The 11,314-nt window shown below is 42.2% G+C and overlaps 1 protein-coding gene across 2 annotated transcripts; it reads left to right on the top strand.

The window, feature by feature from the left end:
* Positions 1–931: 931 nt before the first annotated feature.
* melk (maternal embryonic leucine zipper kinase) lies at positions 932–9,771 on the top strand. Of its 2 annotated transcripts, none has more exons than XM_046843532.1 (18): positions 932–1,066; positions 1,784–1,872; positions 1,969–2,054; positions 2,140–2,256; positions 2,488–2,631; positions 2,751–2,819; positions 2,904–2,996; positions 3,089–3,187; positions 3,641–3,709; positions 3,818–3,916; positions 4,107–4,193; positions 4,830–4,958; positions 5,124–5,306; positions 5,404–5,677; positions 7,373–7,445; positions 7,719–7,878; positions 8,346–8,449; positions 8,910–9,771. In XM_046843532.1, the coding sequence occupies exons 2-18, from the start codon at positions 1,809–1,811 to the stop codon at positions 9,085–9,087; spliced, it is 2,028 nt and encodes a 675-aa protein (XP_046699488.1). In that variant the 5' UTR covers positions 932–1,066; positions 1,784–1,808; the 3' UTR covers positions 9,088–9,771. The 2 variants fall into 2 exon arrangements, with proteins under 2 accessions (XP_046699488.1, XP_046699489.1); XM_046843533.1 differs by lacking the exon at positions 932–1,066 and adding an exon at positions 1,673–1,691.
* Positions 9,772–11,314: the final 1,543 nt, after the last annotated feature.

Raw genomic sequence — 11,314 nt, 5'->3', positions numbered from 1 at the left:
ATGCTGAATAAAGACTTATGGGATAGTTTAGATGGGTCTGCTCAAATCCAGAAGTCTTGTGGGAAGAAGCTCCTCCTGAAACTCTGATTTGTCCTTCAAACAGTGGAAGCGCTTGCCTGATGGCAGCAGACTAAACAAACGCTTACTGGGGTGATTAGGGTTTGATTTTAACAGCCCTGTTTCTGCATTGACTGTTATATTTCCTGCACAGAGGGTAAATCAGCCTCTGAGATGCTCTCTGCTAAGTGCACTGCCCTCTGAAGAGTCAGAATCCTAAAACTGGTCCTCAGAGGAGCGTTTTTTTCCCTTTAAAATGACAAACTTTGGACCTTTGTGTCAAGGCTAGTTTTGTGTACATTTATGGTATTTGGCAGTTTTCTCAGTTACACAGCACAGTTGAGGGTCTTGTTTTATGGTCCAACAGTGGCAGCTTGGTGGTGCTGGGGTTTGAAACCTAATCAGAAGTCCAACATCTTGTCCACTGAGCGACGACTATATTTGCAATAGCAAAGCCTGCAAAAATTATTGGAACTCCTCAATGTTCCTCTCCACAGAAACCTGAGGAATGTGTAGTTCTGCGTTTTGTCCTACTTTTGAATTTGTCATCTTATGCAGCACCATGGTCCGAACATTGTTTCGTTGTTCCTCTCCTTTACATGTGTGGGTCCTGATTTTCTTAACAATCAAAATATTTTTAGGAAAGCTGAAAAATGACTAATTCATTACTACATATTAAAGACACTTATTACTTATTTAATTTACTAAATAAATTAAAATATTTACAATTTATATGCTCGACCATGTGTCGCTTTTTTTCCAGGATGGACAGTTTTTGTATTTTTTTTTTTTTAATTCACAAATTGTAGTTGTTTCAAGCGAGACTTTTAATTTTAAACGGAACCGGAAGTGACATAGCCTCCCGAGTGGTAAATTCAAATCTCTTCAGCGTCTAGTGGTGGACCGGCAATGTTTATATAGTTCATTTTTGGTTGTTTTTGCTGATTTGGTTGTTTTTTTTTTACTATAAAATTTCCTTTTCGAGGGATTTAAATTTCGGATACGAAGGGTGAGTCAAATAAAAGGTTGTCAAGCGGAATAATCAGGTTTCTCAGTTCACAGCTTTTATTTATTTAACAATATATATATATATCAATCATTATGTATAATAATTATCATAAAGTGCTGTTGGAAAAAAGGTTATTACGCACTAAAATAAAACCTAGACAACTTTCTGCTTTATTTAGAAAAACTCGGAATCGACTTCATACCATAAAGTCGATTCTTAGCTTTTTATGCGGCCATGAATGGAGAGTCGATACCGAAACCTCGGAGTCGATTCTGCAAAATAAACATTTTTCATCAAGTTCGTACAAAGATGATAGAAATTCAGAAAGGAAAGTCGATATCTCACGTTGGATTAAAGATAATTTCGGGCCTGGTAGAAATAATGATGGGAATTGTATTAACCGATTCCTAATACTCGGAATCGACTATTGAATCGACTCCTTAACTTCTTAAATTTTTGTCATTTTTGTCATTTCTGGAAAATCTGTGTAGTTGTATCCCTAAATATATGGCAAAAAAAGACTGGATTTGGAATGCCTCCTTGTTCTCTACACCTATAATTTTATTGAGAAATATGATTATAGCTTGTAAAGGTGTATATAAATACCAGTGCAGTGTAGAAGCCTGTAGGTTGTTTATTATTTTTACATTTTAGGATAATTGACAGTTTTAAAATGGCGTGTAACTGATCTCTGATTTACACGTGTGTGTGTTGTAGGTGAAAACGTCAGAGCATTGAGAGCATGCCTGTAGACGATGCCTCCGACCTCCTCAAATACTATGAGGTGTATGAAACTATTGGATCAGGTAAGCTTTTTTTTCCCTTCATGTCTTTGTGAGAGAGATCAAGCGATCAGGAAATATTTGTGGACACTGTGAATAACTGGCTCGATCCCTGTGCAGGTGGTTTTGCAAAGGTCAAGCTGGGCAGACACATTCTGACAGGAGAGAAGGTGGCCATCAAAATCATGGAGAAGAAAGTTCTTGGGGTGAGTTCTGCCCGCATGAAGCTTAACCAGGACGTAAATGCGTCGTGTTTTGATGTATATTTGTGTTCGTAAAAACTCGATGCAGGATGACCTTCCCCGTGTGAAGACGGAGATCGAGGCTATGAAGAACCTCAGCCATCAGCATGTGTGTCGCCTTTACCACGTTGTCGAGACGCCCAGCAAGATATTCATGGTTCTTGAGGTGTGTATTTTTATATATATATATATATATATATATATATATATATATATATATATATATATCTCACACACACACACACACACACACACACACACACAGGAACGTAATACACCTAATACATACAGTACACTGTTGTAAAAATGTTCCACTTGTCGGTTCTCTGGTGCTTTGTTGGTTCCTCATAGTGTCTCGTGGCTGTAGAGGGTAATTATATATGCACCTCTTTATCAGTATTGTCCCGGAGGAGAGCTGTTCGATTACATCGTGGCGAAAGACCGTCTGTCTGAGGAGGAGACCCGCGTGTTCTTCCGTCAGATCGTCTCGGCGCTGGCCTACGTCCACAGTCAAGGATACGCACACCGTGACCTCAAGCCTGTACGAAGCTTCACTCTACGTTTAAACCATGTTCGATTCGATCTTTACTGTTTATTCATCTGATGTGTGTGTGTGTGTGTGTGTGTGTGTGTGTGTGTGTGTGTGTTTTTGATGTGCAGGAAAACCTGCTGATCGACAAGGATCACAATCTGAAGCTGATCGACTTTGGTCTTTGTGCCAAACCCAAGGTTTCTCCCATCAGATCTATAAAACACACTCTTATTAAATATCTTCTCACCACTCGTGTGTCTGACGACGATTTTGTCCTGTAGGGAGGCCTCAGTTACGAGCTCATGACCTGCTGCGGAAGCCCCGCCTACGCCGCCCCAGAGCTGATCCAGGGCAAATCATATATCGGCTCAGAGGTGTGTGTGTGTGTGTGTGTGTGTGTGTGTGTGTGTGTGATAGAATCACTGGTGTTGTAGTAGCAGTGTATATGGTGTGTTCTTTGTTGTAGGCTGATGTTTGGAGTATGGGCGTGCTGCTGTTCGCTCTGCTGTGTGGATTTCTCCCCTTCGATGATGATAACTGCATGGTACTGTACAGAAAAATCACTGTAAGTCAACACACACACACACACACACACACATTAACTAGTTATCTGGTGGTGGTGGTGGTCGTAATGATCTAGATGGTGATGGTGATGATGATGGTAGTGTTGGTGATGATGATCTTGATGATGGTGGTGATGATGATCTTGATGCTGATGGTGGGGATGTTGATCTTGATGGTGGTGCTTCTGGTGATGATGATGATGGTGGTTGTGATGTTGATGAAGTTGGTAGTGATGGTGATTCTGATCTTGATGGTCATCTTGATGATGGTGATGGTGGTGATTTTGATGGAGTTGGTGGTGATGGTGGTGGTGATGATCTTGAAGCTCATGGTGGTGATGATGAAGATCTTGATGTTGATGAGTTGGCGATGATGCTAATGGTGGTGGTGGTGATGATGGTGATGCATTGCTTTTTTTTTTTATTTTTATTTTTTTATTTCTTTTCTTTTCTAGAAAGGACATTACGAAAGCCCTCACTGGCTGTCTCCTGGAAGTATACTGCTCCTTAACCAGATGATGCAGGTATGTTTGTGTGTGTGTGTGTGGGTCTGATTGCTGATTGATGATTACCCATTCTCTCACATTTTTTCACTCTGAAACCGAATCTTGGTTCTTGTGTTTGTCCTGTAGGTGGAGCCAAAGAGGCGTTTAACAGTCAGGCAGCTGCTGGCTCACCCCTGGGTGATGAAGGGATACAGCAGCCCTGTGGAGTGGCACAGCACACGTCCGGTAACAAACACACACACACACACACACCATAAAGGCTAACCTTCATTTGTCACCTTTTTATGTTCACACAGTAGCAGCAACAAACAAGAATAAATACACAGCTGAAAGACAGGAGCAAACACTCGCCTGCTGCCATGTAATTACTCACCTCTCGCTCTGAGGTTTACTTTATTCCGGCTCTGTGTTTCAGCTGGGACATATCGACGAGGACTGCATCACCGAGATGGCTGTGACGTTCAAACGCTCCAAACAGAGCACCATCAATCTGGTATCGGAGGTACGCTTCAGATCAGCAGAAAAAACACTTAAACAGATCCTTCTTCCTTCTATTTCCTCCTGTTGTTGTTATTATTATTATTATTATTATTATTATTATTAATAAGATATCCTCTTCCTATTAATTTTTTTCCTTCTTCCTATTTGTCTTCCTTCTCCCATTCCTCTGCTTCTTATTATTTGTCTTCATCTTCTGCATCTTCATGTTAGTTATATTATTATTCTTCCTCTTTATTTTCTTATTATTTTCCCCCCTTTTATTATTATTACTGATCTACAGGTGGCAGTAGAGTTTAACTAAACAGACTCAGGGGGAGAAATGCAAAACATTAAAATTGCTTGTTTTATTTATATATATATATATATAAAAATAAATGCCGCCTGCTTGAGTAAAATACTGTTTTCTAATATTTTATGAAAGTGAATTAGATCAAATTAAAGAAATAATTGTTTTTTATCATATTGATTAAATTGAGTAATCAATTAAATTGGCACAAATTGAGTTAATGCTGTTAAGGAGTGTTTTAGCAGCAAAAGAGTGGACCAACACAATATTAGGCAGGTGGTCATAATGTTATGCCTGATCAGTGTACATGCATCCATACTTGTGTAAATGAAATACGTGTGTGTATCGCAGTGGAAATACGACCAGATCACGGCTACGTATCTGCTATTGCTGGCTAAGAAGCAGCGCGGGAGACCCGTGCGTCTCCGAGTGGACGTGACCGCACACGACCCTGCGTACTCCCCAATACAGGAAATACAGGTACATTCAAACCCCAAACCTGTTTTCCCCCAAGATTGGTCACGACCATGACTCTGTGATGAAGGCGAGTTTATGCGAACGTAATATTATATGAATTATTTTACGAGGGTGCACAAACTTTTGCACAATCCGGTTACTTTATATAGATTGTTTATGTTCTTCCAGTTGAAAAGGAGCCTGCATTTCAGTGAGGGTGAATACGACGATGATGATGACGATGATGAAGATGAAGCCCCACAGAGAGCCGTGCTGGGCTCAATGGTTCTTCCTGCCGAGTGCTATGACGACATCAACTCCTGGATCCCGTCAACGCCGCGGAACACACAGAACACAAACACTCCGCGCAAGGTAACCGCAACACACACACACACACACACACACACACACACTCTGCATTTCAATATATCACATTCCGTTCCATCACCTATTATGCTGTTTCTCCTAGAAGCCCACCTGTCAATCATCTGAGAAGAGGCAGGTTGAAATGGGCCAATCCCCCACGGTGGACCGAGCGAAACCACGTTCACGGAACGCCGAGAAACATGAACGGACGAAAGAGAATAAGGAGAACGTAGCTCTGGCCAACTCAGACGGCGGCGTTTTCGCTCTGCCTGCCCCCATGACTCCAGCGTCCAATCGGAAAAGCCGGCGCAACAAAACGTCCACAACGACGCCTGTTAACAACAACAACATACACAAACCTGCGGGGACACACAAAGGTGATTCAGGCGGCTGGGTTTTTAAACTTGGCTCACACACACACACACAGACACACACACACACACACACACACACAAAATATATGTAGATACATTATGTGGACAAGAGTTTGAGGACACCTAACATCGTCCCATTCCACATTTAGTCCCCATGTCCTGTTATGATAACCTCCACTCTTCTAGGAAGATGTTCCACTAGATTTCTGTGTGCGCTTGTGGAGATCTGTGGTGCCGATGTAGGAGGCCTGGGGTTCAGTCAGCTTTTACATTCATCCGAAAGGTCTTCCATAGAAGATCTTTCACGCCAACCCATGTAAAGAATATTTTCATGTGCAGAGGGGCATTGTCGTGCTGTAACATGTTTGGGTCTTCTAGAACAACTGAAGGGAGAACATCATGCTACTGCATCGAAAGACATTTGTGTGTGTCTAACAGTTTGGAAAAGAACCTCATATGACTGGAAAAGTCATTGTACTTGCCAAAAAAACGTTTTTTTAAATTAATACTGGATAAACAACAAACCCCTTTCACGTAAATAGTACTGATCTTTATTACAAAAAAAAGTTAGTGAAGGAAATAAATATGAATATTTTAGTTCATAGAAATAATGATATAATTAATAAATATAATATAGCACTCTCTGTGCAGCACGCAGTCTCACTTGTTAAAAACAAAAACTGCACGTGGCATCAGTATTTCGCCTCTAGAGGCCGCTCTCTTAATGCCTACGGACCGGAAGCCGGAAAACCTATCGGGATGGATTTTTGCTGTCAGTCGATAGTTTCAGTGATGGTGACAGTAGTCGATCTTTACTCCAGAGATGTCGATCATCATTATTTTCAGGTTCTCCCAGGAAATCACAACAAAAAAGCAATCGGGCCTTTAAATTTTTTTTATTAATATATCTGGAACAACCAGTTTAATATTGTGTGAGACATATCAGCACCCTGGACAGGGCTTCCCTCAATCTATCGTGTTTTTATATTTGTGTGAGAGATCAGCACCCTGGAGAGGGCTTCCCTCAATCCATCTGTTTTTATATTTGTGCGAGAGATCAGCACCCTGGAGAGGGATCCCTCAATCTATCTGTTTTTATATTTGTGTGAGAGATCAGCACCCTGGAGAGGGCTTCCCTCAATCTATCTGTTTTTATATGTATGTGGGAGATCAGCACCCTGGAGAGGGCTTCCCTCAATCTATCTGTTTTTATATGTATGTGAGTAATCAGCACCCTGGAGAGGGCTTTCCTCAATTTATCTGTCTTTATATGCATGTGTATATATGAACGTACGTCTGATCTCTGTCTCTTGGACTGTAAAAACATTTCTTTTTAAAAGTGGACATTCAAAGCAAACGACATACGAGTTCTAAAATTGTAATCGCAGCCAAGTGGCTGTGATACGAGAGGAATAAACTCACGTCAGGGATGTAATCCCATGTCCACAAGTGTCCGACATCCGCAACATTCACTGTGTCCTCCTCGTTACTGTCACACACTCGCTCCTCTTACACTGGAACAGACAGCAAATCACCGGGGACCGTGTGTGTGTGTGTGGAGAGACAAATCCCGAGGTGCGTCCTGACAGGTGTATATGTCACTTTGCTCGATACTGACTGTTGCTCCTTAAATGTAGTGACACGTTTGTCCTGTGTGTGTGTGTGTGTGTGTGTGTGTGTGTGTGTGTGTGTGTGTAGAAGCTGCAGGATGGAAAGTTGGAGAGCAGCAGCATGGAGGAAAGGAGGTCCTCGTCTTCAGCCCGGAGAGAAGGTAAAGAAACCCTAGAAATCAAGAAGAAGAGGAAAGAAAAAAAAAAACAAGTGACAGAAAACTAGAAAGAGGAACGATATATATATATATAGAAAAGAAACAACAAGGGGTGTCAAAAAAACAGGAAGTTAGACAGAGGGATCAGGAAGTACAGTTTTGAGGAGGATTGTATAAAGTGATATGAGGAGGAACCAGAAAGAATGAACCTGTAAGAGGAGTATAAAGAGAGGTATGGACAGTTTGTGGAGGAGTTAAGAGTCTTTTGTTCTACAGGTCTCGCTCGTTGGACATGGCGGGGTGTCAGGGGGACAGCGGGCAGAAGAGGAAGGCGGGGAAAGTGTTTGGCAGTTTGGAACGAGGCCTGGACAAAGTCATCACCATGCTCACTCCCAGCAAGAGGAAGGGGCCGAGGGACGCACCTCGCAAGATAAAGGTCTGGACTCTTCTCTTCTTTTCATCAATCATTCTATCCCTTATTCTCATTTATTCCTTACTTGTTCTTCCTTCTTCCGTTCTATTTTCTGCCAGTCATTCTGTCGGCGCTTTTTCCTTCTTCCATCCATCTTTTCACTCATTTAGTCTTCCATTTAGTTCCATTTTCTTGTCCCTTTATTCTGTCTGCCCCCGTTTTCTTCTACTCTCTTTTCCTTCCCTCTTGTCACATTTATTCTATCCATTAGTCCAATTCCTCTCTTTTCTGTTCTTCCTTCTTTCCTTTTTACAACCTTTATTCTATCTGTTTTTGTCCTTTACATTCATTCAGTCTGAATTCCCCTTCACTCCATCCTTCCTTCAGTTCACTCTTTTCTGCATCTCCTGCTTTCCTCTCTGATCTTCTCCCTCCATCTTCTCCTTTCCCTCACGTGTGTGGTATTAAAGCGTGTGTATGTGATGGTGTAGGCGCAGTATAACGTGACGCTGACGACTCTGACCAACGCAGACCAGGTCCTCAATCAGATCCTCACAGTTTTACCTCAGAAGAACGTCGACTACGTGCAGAAAGGGTGAGTGCAGACTAGAGTTTCTACCATATGTGGATCTCTTTCTCCCTCTTTCTCTCTCTTTCTCTCCTTCTCTCTTTCTCTCCCCCTCCTTTTCTCTCCCTTTTTTCCGCTTTCACTTTCTCTTCCTCTTCCTTCCTCTCTCTCCCGTTAACATTCTTTCATTTTCTCTCTCCCTCTATCTCCCTTTCACTTTCCCTTTCTTTCACTTTCACTTTTCTTTTGCTTTCTCTCTCACATTCTTTCCTTTCACTTTCTCTTCCTTTCATGTTCTTTCTCTCTCTCCATTTTGCTTTTCTTACTGTCTTTCTTTGTTTCTTTCTCCCTCTTGCTCTTTCTGGTCTCTCCATCGCTTTCTCTTTTGCTTTCTTTCCTGTTTGCTCGTTATGGCTTTCTCACTTTCTCCCTTGTGCTCTCTCGTTCTCTCTCTCATTCGTTCTCTCTCTCCCTCGCTCTTCCTCAGCTACACACTGAAGTGTCGTACGCAGTCGGACTTTGGGAAGGTGACGATGCAGTTCGAGTTGGAAGTGTGTCTCCTGCAGAAACCCGAGGTGGTGGGGATCCGGCGTCAGAGGCTCAAAGGAGACGCCTGGGTCTACAAACACCTGGTGGAAGACATCCTGTCCACCTGCAGCATCTGAGCGAGCACTTCCTGTCCACAGTAACTGTTCATTCCTTCCTTTCTTTAATCGCTCCGTATTGTTTCTCTTCAGTTCACAAGACGATGAAGGAAAACGGCGGCTTTCTGTCTGAACCACTTGCACACTTTTACTCCTGAATGGATTTCCAGCATCACACAGGAGAGTTTTAATCAGTTACATACTCGTGTTTACCTTTTAGATCTGAAAGCATTATTCTGCTCTCGTGTCTTGTCCTGTTTGTATCATGTTTGTGTCTTTTTTTTTTTTTTTTTAATTCTTCAAAAAAAATTGATTATTTACTTTATTAATGTTTGTGTCTGTTTACAGTCCAGTTTTATTCTAATAAAATTATTGATTTGTAGAAGAAAAAAGCAGTTTACAAAAAAATAAAAATAAACTCCTTTTCAAATCGATTGGTTTCTGAGACGAGGGGAGACGAACACACAATATACTGACCATTTAACAGTAAAGGGTGAGGACACAACAAGCGTAGACCATGGAAGCCATTAGGATGTTGGACTTCTCATCAGAAGGTCATGAGTTCAAGTCTCAGCACCACTACCACCATGACCCAATACTTTTGGTAATATAGTGTACATGGCATTTAATTCTCATAAGTACCTCCACTGTGGGCGCGTCCCAAACCATACCCACCGTTCAAAACGCAAACTAGGGCTTTATTTTGGGCTCTAATTTGCATAGTGAAAGTAGTCTATAATTTGGGACACGCCCACAGTGGAGGTCTTTATGATGGTGGTGATAATTAGTTTTAAGATGACGGAATCCCAAGTCTGCAACATATTAAACAACCGACTGAACACAAAGGAAATCAATCAAAACCTTTTCAGCCAATCAGATTCGAGAATTCGGGCCAATATAAAGCACAATGCAATAATCCTGAGATCATCATCCGCTTGTAATCAGGAGCTTCTCAAATCCCGACTCGTCAGCAGGAATTCCAGAACCGTCATCTAATTGCACAACACACACACACACACACATACACACACCGATTGTGATTGAAATGTGATCTGCCCGTGTGTCGTTCCTACTGTGCGTATCAGCATAACAACAGCCATTAGAATGACAGATAGGAGGAGTGGTACGCTGAGCGCAGGATGAGGTAGAAGTGTGTTTATGTCATGGATGGATTGTGGGGTGAGGGTGTGGGTGGATGGTTAATGTGGGGGGCCGAAGCAGTAATATAAGGGGTGAACTCGCCCCCCTACCGGTAATGACTCCTGCCGAGCTTTTAACAAGGAGGGAGGGCCCCGGGGCCAGCTGTGGGAACAGACGCTAGCTGTCATATCCCTTGTCTGTCCTTTTTTACCTTTCCATCCCCCTCGCCTTGTCGTTTAAATACCTCAGACCCCTCGTCTCTGCACACACCGAACCCAAATGGAATGATTCTCCAACGTTTCATTGGGCTAATAGAGATCATCGCCGGGGGGGGCAGAACGTGGACGTTTTAGAAGGTGTAGAAAATAAAAATATCAATTTCTGTTCAACCTCATCCACTCTGAGCGGCCATTTTGGAGAATGATTTTCTTATCCTCCATAAGCCCCGCCCCCGAAAAGATCAGAATAGATTCAAACCAGACATTACAAAGCTGTAGAGCTTCGTATAGGAATTCTTTGATATGAAGGATTAGACATGAGCTGGCGTCACAAAGCAGAAAGATAGTGAACATGTCATGGCTGATTGGCTGAGAGGAAGTGTTTCCTGTTTCTAAATAAGTTTCGAATGTTGGAGATTATTTTTTTCATAGTAACACTGAATGGATGCATTGCATTGAGCTTGTCTGTGTAGCTGCTGTGGGAAAGTTACTTTTCAGTATTCAGAGTCGTGTTGTGCAGCTGCTCAGGTTCACTTGTCTGGGCTTCCTGGTGAGATTATCCAAACGACTTGCGTTAGTGTAGCATTTTCTTGAGCAGACGTCATTTGATGTGACACTTTGTTTAAAAAATTTGTCGTATGTTATTTATATGATTTAGAAATGAGTTTATCAGTGGGACAGCGCATGTAGGACGTTTTGGAGACAAGGTGAGGGAGGTGAGATTGAGATGGTTTCGACATGTGCAGAGGAGGGACATGGGGTATATCAGTAGGAGAATGCTGAGGATGGAGCCACCAGGAAGGAGGAAAAGAGGAAGACAAAGGAGGAGGTTTATGGATGTGGTGAGGGAAGACATGCAGGTAGTTGGTGTGAAAGAGGCAGATGTAGAG

The sequence above is a fragment of the Silurus meridionalis genome, chromosome 28 (genome assembly GCF_014805685.1).
Source record: "Silurus meridionalis isolate SWU-2019-XX chromosome 28, ASM1480568v1, whole genome shotgun sequence".
NCBI lineage: Eukaryota > Metazoa > Chordata > Actinopteri > Siluriformes > Siluridae > Silurus > Silurus meridionalis.
Note: the sequence above shows the minus strand (reverse complement) of the source record. Positions and strands in the feature narration are given on the sequence as shown.

Bases quoted from the DNA above. Each gene is read 5' to 3' on its own strand.
- melk (XM_046843532.1), top strand. From the start codon at position 1,809: ATGCCTGTAGACGATGCCTCCGACCTCCTCAAATACTATGAGGTGTAT. The intron at 1,873-1,968 runs GTAAGCTTTTTT...ATCCCTGTGCAG, and splicing joins GTATGAAACTATTGGATCAG to GTGGTTTTGCAAAGGTCAAG. The intron at 2,632-2,750 runs GTACGAAGCTTC...TTTGATGTGCAG, and splicing joins CACACCGTGACCTCAAGCCT to GAAAACCTGCTGATCGACAA.